The 14077-nt window shown below is 41.3% G+C and overlaps 1 protein-coding gene across 1 annotated transcript; it reads right to left on the reverse strand.

The window, feature by feature from the left end:
- Nucleotides 1–5583: 5583 nt before the first annotated feature.
- Nucleotides 5584–7780, reverse strand: LOC141553158 (lithostathine-1-alpha-like). The gene is made up of 5 exons (XM_074284997.1): nucleotides 7702–7780; nucleotides 7387–7505; nucleotides 6902–7039; nucleotides 6054–6165; nucleotides 5584–5651 (listed from the first exon to the last, which is right to left on the reverse strand). Exons 1-5 carry the CDS (start codon nucleotides 7778–7780, stop codon nucleotides 5584–5586), a joined length of 516 nt encoding a protein of 171 aa, XP_074141098.1.
- Nucleotides 7781–14077: the final 6297 nt, after the last annotated feature.

Raw genomic sequence — 14077 nt, forward strand, 5'->3', positions numbered from 1 at the left:
CAGTGGGACTTGGGCAGTTGGAAACTGGTTTGATTCTCCTCATTCAAACGTCAGAACCCACTGGCTGACTCTTTGGGTTCCCATTGGGTGATTCAAAGTAGATGATCCGACTGAGGACACGGTCTAGTTTCAGCGCCGTTGTGTGTCTCACAATATATTTCCCAGAACATCCCACAAAGACCATGCACAGAATGAGAGTGACCCTAATGTCACGGCCACATCACTTCTATTATTCTGGCCACTAGGTTTCCTAATCCAAGATGTTCCATTTGGCCTGGAATATTGTAATGTCCTATTGTGGGTCTGTCTGTCTCTACTCTCTCCCCATTCCTGTCTTTCCTCCCTTTGTCCACAAATATTTCCCCAAAGACCAGGTCTTTCCATGTCCCTTCCTTAAGAAACACTCGCTCTATCCCACCATCTCCCAGGTCAAATACAAAATCCCATTAGAAGTTCCAAGGCCTCCTCACCTTCATCCTCCTGCCTCCTGACATCTTATTTGACCTCACTTGGGCTTTGGTCCAGAAATACTGTTCTCCTGTCTTATAAGAAGACACATGAGGTCATTTCCTCTGCTGTCTCTCAAGCCTAGAATGTTCTCCCTCCTTCCCTTCCCTTCTTTTAAGATCCAATAAAAATCCCATCTTCTGCTTTGCTCCACCCTCCTAACTTTTTGAAATGTTAATAGTATATTATTTTTCCAATTTTATGCAAAGATTCTTTTCAACATTCAATTTTGTTACATTTTGAGTTCCTAATTTTTTCTCCCATTTTCTCTTGCCTCCCCCATCCCCAAGACCCAAACAATCTGATACAGGTTACATATGTATAACCATTTTTAATATATTTCCATGTGAATCATGTTTGGAAAGAAAAATAAGCAAAAAAGGAAGATCTTGATCATGAAAATGAAAAAATAAAACCAAAAAAAAAGGAAAAGATAAAAATGTTCCCTATTTCTTGTTTGGTCATAAATTCCCCCGTTTCGCAAAGATCTGACATACAGACTTTCCCCTTCTCTCCTATTTTGCTTATAGTATCTTTATGTCTAAATCAGGCACCCATTTTGACCTTATCTTGGTAGAGTGCGAGAATGGGTGTATCGATGCCTACTTTCTGACATACTATATATTTCCAGTTTTCTCAAGAATTTTTGTAAAATAGTGAGTTCTTATGGGAGAAACTGGAGTCTTTGTGTTTATCAAATAATAGATTACTTTAGTCATTGACTATTGTGTCTTGTGTCCCTGAGCTTCCATCTGCATTTAATCTCTATGTTCTTTTTGGAATGCAGATGGCATTTTTCATCCAAAGTTTATTGGAATTGCCTCGGGGATCATTGAAGTACCGAAAAAGAGCTAAATTTGTCAGAGCTGCTCATACCATCTTGCCATTACTGTTTACTGGTTTCTGTTCCCTTCACTCAGCACTTAAATTTTTCCCGGCTTTTCTGACATCAGCCTGTTCATAATTTCCATTAGATTCATATAGTATAAGTTATTCGACCACTAATCAGTTGATGGGTATATAGTCAATTATCAGTTCTTTTGGAATTGGAATTGGAGGTGTTATAAGTATTTTTGTATATCAGGGTCCTTTCCCCTCTTTTATGATATCTTGGGACATAGACCCAGCAGTGGCAGTATGGATCCTAGGACATACAGTTTGATAGCCCTTCCAGCATAGATCCAAATTGTTCTCTAGAATGATTGGATCATTCAGTTCACAACTCCACTAACAATGTATTAGTACTCAGTTTCCTCACACCCCTCCTTTTATCTTTCCTCTCTTATCTTTTCCTGTCATTTAACCATTCTGATAAGTGTGAAATGGTACCTTGTGTTGTTTTAATTTGTGTTTTCTCTAGTTAGTAGTTATTTACAACATTTTTTCATGACTAGAAATGGCTTTAATTTCTTCATCTGAAAATTGTCTCTTCATATCCTTTGACCATATATCAGTTGGGGCATATCTTGTACCATCATAAATTTGACCTATTTTTCTATATAATTTAGAAATGAGGCCCTTATCAGAAAGACTGCTTATAAATATTGCTTCTCAACTATTGCTTCCCTTCTAATCTTGGCTGCATTGTTTTTGTTCATGTAAAATATTTTAATCTAATGTAATCAAAATTATGCACTTTGCATTTCATAATGTTGAATTCAGAAATGAAATAGGGGAGGCTTAGTTTGGGGGACATTTTGGGAATCAATAATTGGAGAGAAAAAATCAGCTCTGTCCCTGCATTTTGAGAGTCTCTTCCTTGTATATCTGCTCCTGCTCCTTTCTCAGGTGCTGTTAGTCCTTGGATTACCTAAGGAATGAGGTCTTTCAGGAAAAGATGATGATAAATGCTGGAGGGGATATGGGAAAACGAGGATTTGTTGGTGGAGTTGTGAACTGACACAATCATTCTGAAGAGAATTTAGAACTATTCCCAAAGAGCTATCACACTGTGCATGCCCATGATTCAGCAGTGTGTCTACCAGTCATGTGTCCCAAAGAAATCATAAAAAAGGGAAAAGGACCTATGTGTGCAAAAATGTTTGTAGCAGCCCTTTTTGTGCTGGTGTGGAACTGGAAATTGAATGGATGCCCATCAGTTGAGGAATGGCTGAGTAAGTTATGGTATATGAATGTTATGGAATATTATTGTTGTATAAGAAATGACCAGGAGGAGGATGTCAGAGAGGCCTGATGAGATTTACACAAACTGTTCCATAGTGAAGTGAGTAGAACCAAGAGACCATTGTACACAGCAACAGCAAGATTATGTAGTGATCAACTCTGATGGATGTGGCTCTTTTCAACAGCGCGGTTATTCAGGCCAATTCCAATAGTCTTGTGATGGAGAGAGCCATCTGCACCCAGAGAGAGCACTGTAGAGACTGTGTGGATTGCAATGTAGTAATTTCATCTTTTTATGGTCATTTGTTGCTTTTTGTTTTCTTTCTCATTTTTCCTTTATTGATTTGATTTTTTTTGTTCAGACAATAAAAGTGGAAATATGTATAGAATTGCACATGTTTAATCCATATTGGATTTATTGCCATTTAGGGTGGATGTGGATCAAGGGAGGGAGAAAAATTTAGAACACAAGGTATTGCAAGGGTGAATATTGAAAACTATCTTTACATATATTTTTAAAATAAAAAGGTATTATTTTGAAAAAAAAAAAAGAATGAGGTCTGAAATCATGTATCCTATTAGACTAACTGTAGAAAACACCTTTGAAAGGAGCTTTCACAAAATCTAACCATTCTGGAGAGCAATCTGGAATTATGCCCAAAAAGTTATCAAAACGTGCATACCCTTTGACTCAGCTGTACTACTACTGGGCTTATATCCCAAGGAAATACTAAAGAAGGGAAAGGGACCAGTATGTGCCAAAATGTTTGTGGCAGCTCTTTTTGTAGTGGCTAGAAACTGGGAAATGAATGGATGTCCATCAATTGGAGAATGATTGGGTACATTATGGTATATGAATGTTATGGAATATTAATTTTCTGTAAGAAATGACCAACAGGAGGAAAACAGAGAGGCCTGGAGAGACTTACATCAACTGATGCTGAATGAAACGAGCAGAACCAGAAGATCATTATACACTTCAACAATGGTACTGTATGAGGATGTATTCTGATGGAAGTGGATATCTTCAACATAGAGAAGAGCTAATCCAATTCAAATTGATCAATGATGGACAGAATCAGCTATACCCAGAGAAGGAACACTGGGAAATAAGTGTAAACTGTGAGCATTGTTCTTTTTGTTTGTTTGTTTGTTTGTTTGTTTGTTTTGTTTCTCTTCCCAGATTATTTTTACCTTGAGAATACAATCCTTCCTTTGCAACAGCAACAACAACAAAATTCAGTTCTGCACATATATATTGTACCGAGGATATACTATAAGATATTTAATATGTATGGTAATGTCTGCCATCTAGGGGAGGCGGTGGAGGGAAGGAGGGGAAAAACTCGGAACAGAAGGGAGTACAATGGATAATGTTATAAAAAAAATTTACCTATGCATATGTACTGTCAAAGAAAATGTTATAATTATAAAAATTAATAAAAAAGAAAAAAAGAGAGGAAAAAAAAGAAAGGAGCTTTCACCTTTTGTGTATGTTGAGCTATGCCCACTGACTCTCTCTTCAGAATGCAAGCCCTTTGCAGTTAAGAAACTACTTTCTTCCTTTCTTTTAATCCCTAATATTATTTGAGCCAGATGAAATGCTGAATAAATTTATTTGTTTTCTTGGTTAGCTGGTGAATGATTGGCTTAATTCTCTGAAGATGTGTATTGGTCTCAACAACTCTGGAAATTCCAACTTTGTGGATTTTTACCCACAGGTAATAATTTGCCAAAAGGCTAAAAAAGAGCTTCCTATTTTCAGGGATAAGAAACTTAACTCTGAGCATCTCTAAAATTGGTGTTCTTTCCAGAATGTTAGTATGAATGAAGTTTTTATAAACCATGAAGCATCATTGTGCATAAAAATCTGTGACTCATCAAAATAATTCAGTGATTCAGATGAAAAAGAAGTTTATTAAAAGACACAAAGTTATATGTGGAGTCTACAACAGAGCTATCGATAAAGACAACAACATTTGGAAACAATATGAAGGAGAACACTCCCTCAGTCATACCTTTAAGGAGTGCACATAGAGAATTCCTGTCCTCTGTCTTCCCAAAATAGAGGCAAAAGTAGAATTTCATCCATTGAGGGTTAGCTTAGTTTTTCAAGTTCAAGTAATCAGATTTTGTTCTTCAGTCACCTCCTTGACTCCATGCTGCAGAATTTTCACCTTGGCAATGTTTGTCAAAAGAGTTAAAATTGATCTTTTCCATTTTTAAAGAATATTGTGACCATTTATGTTCAGGTTGACTGTTAACTTAGGGCTCATTGTGGTTTGTAATATAAAAGTTCCCAATGCACTGAGTGTGGTGCTTGGAGAATGTTGGTGGATAACAAAGGGGATGTGAATGGTTGATGTGAGGAAGTCAGATGAGAAAAAGATCTGGGAAGGCAGAGAGATTATGCTATGGCTATCATTGGCTGAGTCTGACTCTAAGACAACAGAATTCCAATTCTTTTTTTTTTAATTTATTATAGCTTTTTATTTACAAATTATATGCATGGGTAATTTTACAGCATTGACAATCACCAAACCTTTTGTCCCAATTTTCCCCCTCCTTTCCTCACCCTTCCCCCAGATGACAGTTTGACCAATACATGTTAAATATGTTAAACTATATATTAAATACAATATTAATATACATGTCCAAATGGTTATTCTGCTGTTCAAAAGGAATTGGAGGGGTAGCTAGATGGTGCAGTGGATAGAGCATCAGCCCTGAAGTCAGGAGGACCTGAGTTCAAATCTGACCTCAGACACTTAACACTTCCTAGCTGTGTGACCTTGAGCAAGTCACTTAATTCCAATTGCATCAGGAAAAAAATAAAGAATTGGACTTTGAAATAGTGTACCATTAGCCTGTGAAGGAAATAAAAAAATGCAGGCAGACAAAAATAGAGGGATTGGGAAGAGAATTCCAATTCTTTGTCCTGTCTTGTCCCCTTTAAGCTCTGAACTTGCAGAGGTAGAGGTTCTTCTTCTGACAAGGTTCATCTTTCCACCTCTGGAATCCTGTGGAGAAATGGTCTAGGTTCAGCTGAGGCACAGGTTAGGGCTGGACATTCCCAGTCTGATGACTTTAGCTTCCCGGTCACAGGGTCTCCACTCATTCAATATTGTCCTTGAGGTCCCCAGAAGAAAGGAGAATGAAGACAAGAAAAGGAGGGAGGCTGAACAAAAGAAAGAGGAGGGAAAAGGAAAGAAAACGAAGAGGAGTTTGGGAATTGGAGAAGAGAGAAAAGAAGATGATAAATTAAGGGGAAAGAAAAGAGAAAAGGCACAATGAGGAGGGCAAGAGAGAGGAGAGGAGTCACTCTCATATTCTTGGAAGGAGGTGCCCTCATTCCTCCAGGCTCTCACACAGCGCCAGGAGAAGAGAATGCTCTTGCAGAGAAGGAAGGGGTTGGAGCTCACCAGACTCAGGAGTCAGGCTCACACAATAGTTAGGATTGGTCTTTGCTGGGAAGCCCGTCCCCCAGGCCTGGTAGAGGTAAAGGGCGTTGCTGCTCCATTTCCACCTGCGATTCTGGGGGAAAGGATTGGGAAGGAGGCGGTTAAGGAAGAGGGAGACCCCCCACATCTACCTCTTTTATATAGTAACTCCTTATAATAACAGACCAACTGCACCAAACCGGGCTCATTCTGTTCCCTGTCATCCCAGGTGCTGTGGCCCTGGCTGCTGCTTCTGCCATTGGGCAGCTCCAGCCTGTTCTGCCCCATCACGTTCTCTCTGGGAGACCCAGACAGAACCACCCTCCCTCCCTCTGCCAGAAACCCTCCCCTGTCTCCTGCCAGTCCCTCTTCTGCCTGGCTCTGGCCCCAGGCCCTGCCCTGAGCTCCCTGAGCCTCTTGGGGAGTCCGAGGCTGGGTCTCTTGGACTGTTCCTCAAATGCAAGATTTCCTTCTTGGGACCCTGGTCTCCATTAGTTCGGGGCCTGGGAAGGCCTCTGGGGGATGATGAGAATTCACAGATCACACAGGACTCGCTCATTGCAAAGAATGGGCAGAGACATGGAAGTGAAACTGTGGGTTGGTGAGTCCCCAGGAGCCCTGGGAGAGATGCAATCCCCCTCTCGCCCCAGAGACCCCGCAGACCCTTCTCCCTGCCCCCACCTCCTGCCCCCTGGATTTCTCCTATTCTTCCTCATGCTTCTGCACTTTTAGGGTCTTGGACCCTCAGAACTCATAGCATCCTCCCCCACACACACATCACTGTTCCCCTTCTTTCCAGGACTCAGACAGGGACGGCCTCTTGGTCATACCTTGTTGGGGTCGTGCAGCCCGATCCAGACTGGGCTCTGACCAACCCCATTCTCCACAATCATGGTGGCCACAAAGGCAGCCTCAGCCTCGTTGAGCAGGGAGCCCAGGTGGCCCGAGGGGTAGCCCTGGCACAGCAGCTGTGGAGGGCAGGGAGCAGGGCTGGGTAAATGTGGGAGTCAGGAGCTAAGGAGGCAGGAGAAGGCTCCTGGGAGCTTCATAGGATAAGGGTGGTCAATAGAGGAGGAGAAGAGGCTAAACGGACCATGGTGAGATGGCTATGGGGCACAGGGGTTACTTTTGTGGGAAGTGGGGGGTCCATGAAACACCAAAAAAGGAGAGCAAAGCTCTGGAGTCACCTGAGAAGGGAAGGTCTGGGTGACAGGTGAGGGCTTAGGGACTCATGGTGGCCACACTGATGACCCTAAGTGACATTGGGAAAGGGAGACAGACCTCGCCCCCTCCCAGGGCCCTCTCCAGAACCCACCTCGGCAGTGTTCCAGGTCTCCTGGGGACCCAATACTCCATAGCAGTGGGAGCCATGGAAGCCAAAGCCCTGGGGGCAGGAGCTCCTGGCAGAGGGGGGTGCAGGGGCCTCCTTCTGGCCTGGGGAGGGAGGAGAGCAGTTGAGGTTCCTGCTCCCTGCACCTCAGTCTTTGAATCCTACAGACCCCCAACCCCTCTCCTCTGTCCCATGGTGCCCACCCTGCTGCTGTCCAGCCCCTTCCCTTTCCCTCTTACTGTGTCCAAGCCCCTGTTCTGGGCCCAGGTGGGCAGTCAGAGGGAGGCCTGAGGGACCCACCTTGTGTCAGGCAGGGGAGCAGCAGGCAGGCGAGGAGCAGCCCTGAGACTCTGGGGGACATCATGGCAGGCAGCATCATCTGATTCTGGGGAGGACACAAGAGAAACCCTGATCTCCTGCCCAAGGACCCTGAGAAGGGACAAGGATAATGGCCAAGACCTCGGAAGCCCCAGGCTGCTGTTGTTCCCCTGGTCTCTGGGCCCAGGCTGGGACTGAGTTCCCTTCTCTCTCTCCTCCTTCTCCCCTTCCTGAGCCTTAGAAATCTTCAGACCAGGAGTAAGACAGAATCCGGGAGCCCTGGACAGGGTGGACTTGGGAGAAGATGTCCCCTTCAGGGTAGCTTAGGAAGGACATATCCTGGCCTTCCCCCCAAGGTACCGGACTCCTGGAGCAGCTGCCGCCTCTCCCCCCGGGAAAGGAAGGGCCTCTGGATCTGCAGGGACCCCGTCTCCCAGCCCTTCTCTCCCTTACTTACCTGGTGGAAGGAATCGTGTGTCGGAGGAGCAGAGGAGGACGGAACCTTTATAGGGAGAGGACCCGTTATGGGGGCAGGGCTGGGGATGGAGGGAGGGCCAGAGCACAGGGGCTGGGAGGGGCAGGGGCTTCCTGGAACAGGGCGAGGTCTTCCTCAGTTTGGGGTCAGGAGCAGAGAGGAGCCCTGGGTTCTTCCCACAATGTGAGGTAGAGACCCATGGCTGGCTCCTGCCCCAAAGTTCGCCAGCTGCCACGTTCCCACAGCCAGGGGAGATTTCTGGGAAGGTTAGTGATTGGGGGAAGAGGGAACTCAAGGGAATGAGGGAACTTCCTGCTGGGAAAGGTGTAGTGTCAGAGACCTGGCCTTGGAGAAGGAGGGAATGCCAGTCAAGGGAGCCACGTTTTCCTGATAAAAACCCTCTGTCTTTCCATTAATTCCTGGAATTCCCAGGACAAGAAAGGTTTCCAGGTCTTGGGAAGAGCTTCCCCATGATCCCCTGCACATCCTCCAGAGCTGATTCGGGCTTGCATTGACATAGTCAAGAAAGAATTAAGTTCCCTTCAGCTTCTATTAGAACAGCTTAAAGGGCAGAGGCAAGAATCAACAGGCTGGACAGAGTGGGGGCTTCCAAGACACACAATAAGAAAATAGCCCCACAATATCCAGATACACATGATTACTCCTCATTCTGAACTCTCTCCCTTGTCTAAGAGTCTCAACAAGAGCTTTAAAATGTGCTCCCATCAGTGGGACTTGGGCAGTTGGAAACTGGTTTGATTCTCCTCATTCAAACGTCAGAACCCACTGGCTGACTCTTTGGGTTCCCATTGGGTGATTCAAAGTAGATGATCCGACTGAGGACACGGTCTAGTTTCAGCGCCGTTGTGTGTCTCACAATATATTTCCCAGAACATCCCACAAAGACCATGCACAGAATGAGAGTGACCCTAATGGCATGGCCACATCACTTCTATTATTCTGGCCACTAGGTTTCCTAATCCAGGATGTTCCATTTGGCCTGGAATATTGTAATGTCCTATTGTGGGTCTGTCTGTCTCTACTCTCTCCCCATTCCTGTCTTTCCTCCCTTTGTCCACAAATATTTCCCCAAAGACCAGGTCTTTCCATGTCCCTTCCTTAAGAAACACTCGCTCTATCCCACCATCTCCCAGGTCAAATACAAAATCCCATTAGAAGTTCCAAGGCCTCCTCACCTTCATCCTCCTGCCTCCTGACATCTTATTTCACCTCACGTGGGTTTGGTCCAGAAATACTGTTCCCCTGTCTTATAAGAAGACACATCAGGCCATTTCCTCTGCTGTCTCTCAAGCATAGAATGTTCTCCCTCCTTCCCTTCCCTTCTTTTAAGATCCAATAAACATCACATTTTCTGCTTTGCTCAACCCTTATAATCTTTTTTAAATGTTAATAGTATATTATTTTTTGCAATTTTATGCAAAGATTCTTTTCAACATTCAATTTTGTTACATTTTGAGTTCCTAATTTTTTCTCCCATTTTCTCTCGCCTCCCCCATCCCCAAGACCCAAACAATCTGATACAGGTTACATATGTATAACCATTTTTAATATATTTCTATGTGAATCATGTTTGGAAAGAAGAAAAATAAGCAAAAAAGGAAGATCTTGATCATGAAAATGAAAAAATAAAACTAAAAAAAAAAAAAAGAAAAAGATGAAAATGTTCCCTATTTCTTGTTTGGTCATAAATTCCCCCGTTTCTCAAAGATCTGACATACAGACTTTCCCTTTCTCTCCTATTTTGCTTATAGTATCTTTATGTCTAAATCAGGCACCCATTTTGACCTTATCTTGGTATAGAGTGCGAGAATGGGTGTATCGATGCCTACTTTCTGACATACTATATATTTCCAGTTTTCTCAAGAATTTTTGTGAAATAGTGAGTTCTTATGGGAGAAACTGGAGTCTTTGTGTTTATCAAATAATAGATTACTTTAGTCATTGACTATTGTGTCTTGTGTCCCTGAGCTTCCATCTGCATTTAATCTCTATGTTCTTTTTGGAATGCAGATGGCATTTTTCATCCAAAGTTTATTGGAATTGCCTCGGGGATCATTGAAGTACTGAAAAAGAGCTAAATTTGTCAGAGCTGCTCATACCATCTTGCCATTACTGTTTACTGGTTTCTGTTCCCTTCACTCAGCACTTAAATTTTTCCCGGCTTTTCTGACATCAGCCTGTTCATAATTTCCATTAGATTCATATAGTATAAGTTATTCGACCACTAATCAGTTGATGGGTATATAGTCAATTATCAGTTCTTTTGGAATTGGAATTGGAGGTGCTATAAGTATTTTTGTATATCAGGGTCCTTTCCCCTCTTTTATGATATCTTGGGACATAGCCCCAGCAGTGGCAGGTATGGATCCTAGGACATACAGTTTGATAGCCCTTCCAGCATAGTTCCAAATTGTTCTCTAGAATGATTGGATCATTCAGTTCACAACTTCACTAACAATGTATTAGTACTCAGTTTCCTCACACCCCTCCTTTTATCTTTCCTCTCTTATCTTTTCCTGTCATTTAACCATTCTGATAAGTGTGAAATGGTACCTTGTGTTGTTTTAATTTGTGTTTTCTCTAGTTAGTAGTTATTTACAACATTTTTTCATGATTAGAAATGGCTTTAATTTCTTCATCTGAAAATTGTCTCTTCATATCCTTTGACCATATATCAGTTGGGGCATATCTTGTACCATCATAAATTTGACCTATTTTTCTATATAATTGAGAAATGAGGCCCTTATCAGAAAGACTGCTTATAAATATTGCTTCTCAACTATTGCTTCCCTTCTAATCTTGGCTGCATTGTTTTTGTTTATGTAAAATATTTTAATCTAATGTAATCAAAATTATGCACTTTGCATTTCATAATGTTGAATTCAGAAATGAAATAGGGGAGGCTTAGTTTGGGGGACATTTTGGGAATCAATCATTGGAGAGAAAAAATCAGCTCTGTCCCTGCATTTTGAGAGTCTCTTCCTTGTATATCTGCTCCTGCTCCTTTCTCAGGTGCTGTTAGTCCTTGGATTACCTAAGGAATGAGGTCTTTCAGGAAAAGATGATGATAAATGTTGGAGGGGATATGGGAAAACGAGGATTTGTTGGTGGAGTTGTGAACTGACACAATCATTCTGAAGAGAATTTAGAACTATTCCCAAAGAGCTATCACACTGTGCATGCCCATGATTCAGCAGTGTGTCTACCAGTCATGTGTCCCAAAGAAATCATAAAAAAGGGAAAAGGACCTATGTGTGCAAAAATGTTTGTAGCAGCCCTTTTTGTGCTGGTGTGGAACTGGAAATTGAATGGATGCCCATCAGTTGAGGAATGGCTGAGTAAGTTATGGTATATGAATGTTATGGAATATTATTGTTGTATAAGAAATGACCAGGAGGAGGATGTCAGAGAGGCCTGATGAGATTTACACAAACTGTTCCATAGTGAAGTGAGTAGAACCAAGAGACCATTGTACACAGCAACAGCAAGATTATGTAGTGATCAACTCTGATGGAGGTGGCTCTTTTCAACAGCACGGTTATTCAGGCCAATTCCAATGGTCTTGTGATGGAGAGAGCCATCTGCACCCAGAGAGAGCACTGTAGAGACTGTGTGGATTGCAATGTAGTAATTTCATCTTTTTATGGTCATTTGTTGCTTTTTGTTTTCTTTCTCATTTTTCCTTTATTGATTTGATTTTTTTTGTTCAGACAATAAAAGTGGAAATATGTATAGAATTGCACATGTTTAATCCATATTGGATTTATTGCCATTTAGGGTGGATGTGGATCAAGGGAGGGAGAAAAATTTAGAACACAAGGTATTGCAAGGGTGAATATTGAAAACTATCTTTACATATATTTTTAAAATAAAAAGGTATTATTTTGAAAAAAAAAAAAGAATGAGGTCTGAAATCATGTATCCTATTAGACTAACTGTAGAAAACACCTTTGAAAGGAGCTTTCACAAAATCTAACCATTCTGGAGAGCAATCTGGAATTATGCCCAAAAAGTTATCAAAACGTGCATACCCTTTGACTCAGCTGTACTACTACTGGGCTTATATCCCAAGGAAATACTAAAGAAGGGAAAGGGACCAGTATGTGCCAAAATGTTTGTGGCAGCTCTTTTTGTAGTGGCTAGAAACTGGGAAATGAATGGATGTCCATCAATTGGAGAATGATTGGGTACATTATGGTATATGAATGTTATGGAATATTAATTTTCTGTAAGAAATGACCAACAGGAGGAAAACAGAGAGGCCTGGAGAGACTTACATCAACTGATGCTGAATGAAACGAGCAGAACCAGAAGATCATTATACACTTCAACAATGGTACTGTATGAGGATGTATTCTGATGGAAGTGGATATCTTCAACATAGAGAAGAGCTAATCCAATTCAAATTGATCAATGATGGACAGAATCAGCTATACCCAGAGAAGGAACACTGGGAAATAAGTGTAAACTGTGAGCATTGTTCTTTTTGTTTGTTTGTTTGTTTGTTTGTTTTGTTTCTCTTCCCAGATTATTTTTACCTTGAGAATACAATCCTTCCTTTGCAACAGCAACAACAACAAAATTCAGTTCTGCACATATATATTGTACCGAGGATATACTATAAGATATTTAATATGTATGGCAATGTCTGCCATCTAGGGGAGGCGGTGGAGGGAAGGAGGGGAAAAACTCGGAACAGAAGGGAGTACAATGGATAATGTTATAAAAAAAATTTACCTATGCATATGTACTGTCAAAGAAAATGTTATAATTATAAAAATTAATAAAAAAGAAAAAAAGAGAGGAAAAAAAAGAAAGGAGCTTTCACTTTTTGTGTATGTTGAGCTATGCCCACTGACTCTCTCTTCAGAATGCAAGCCCTTTGCAGTTAAGAACCTACTTTCTTCCTTTCTTTTAATCCCTAATATTATTTGAGCCAGATGAAATGCTGAATAAATTTATTTGTTTTCTTGGTTAGCTGGTGAATGATTGGCTTAATTCTCTGAAGATGTGTATTGGTCTCAACAACTCTGGAAATTCCAACTTTGTGGATTTTTACCCACAGGTAATAATTTGCCAAAAGGCTAAAAAAGAGCTTCCTATTTTCAGGGATAAGAAACTTAACTCTGAGCATCTCTAAAATTGGTGTTCTTTCCAGAATGTTAGTATGAATGAAGTTTTTATAAACCATGAAGCATCATTGTGCATAAAAATCTGTGACTCATCAAAATAATTCAGTGATTCAGATGAAAAAGAAGTTTATTAAAAGACACAAAGTTATATGTGGAGTCTACAACAGAGCTATCGATAAAGACAACAACATTTGGAAACAATATGAAGGAGAACACTCCCTCAGTCATACCTTTAAGGAGTGCACATAGAGAATTCCTGTCCTCTGTCTTCCCAAAATAGAGGCAAAAGTAGAATTTCATCCATTGAGGGTTAGCTTAGTTTTTCAAGTTCAAGTAATCAGATTTTGTTCTTCAGTCACCTCCTTGACTCCATGCTGCAGAATTTTCACCTTGGCAATGTTTGTCAAAAGAGTTAAAATTGATCTTTTCCATTTTTAAAGAATATTGTGACCATTTATGTTCAGGTTGCCTGTTAACTTAGGGCTCATTGTGGTTTGTAATATAAAAGTTCCCAATGCACTGAGTGTGGTGCTTGGAGAATGTTGGTGGATAACAAAGGGGATGTGAATGGTTGATGTGAGGAAGTCAGATGAGAAAAAGATCTGGGAAGGCAGAGAGATTATGCTATGGCTATCATTGGCTGAGTCTGACTCTAAGACAACAGAATTCCAATTCTTTTTTTTTTTAATTTATTATAGCTTTTTATTTACAAATTATATGCATGGGTAAT

The sequence above is a fragment of the Sminthopsis crassicaudata genome, chromosome 2 (assembly GCF_048593235.1).
Source record: "Sminthopsis crassicaudata isolate SCR6 chromosome 2, ASM4859323v1, whole genome shotgun sequence".
NCBI lineage: Eukaryota > Metazoa > Chordata > Mammalia > Dasyuromorphia > Dasyuridae > Sminthopsis > Sminthopsis crassicaudata.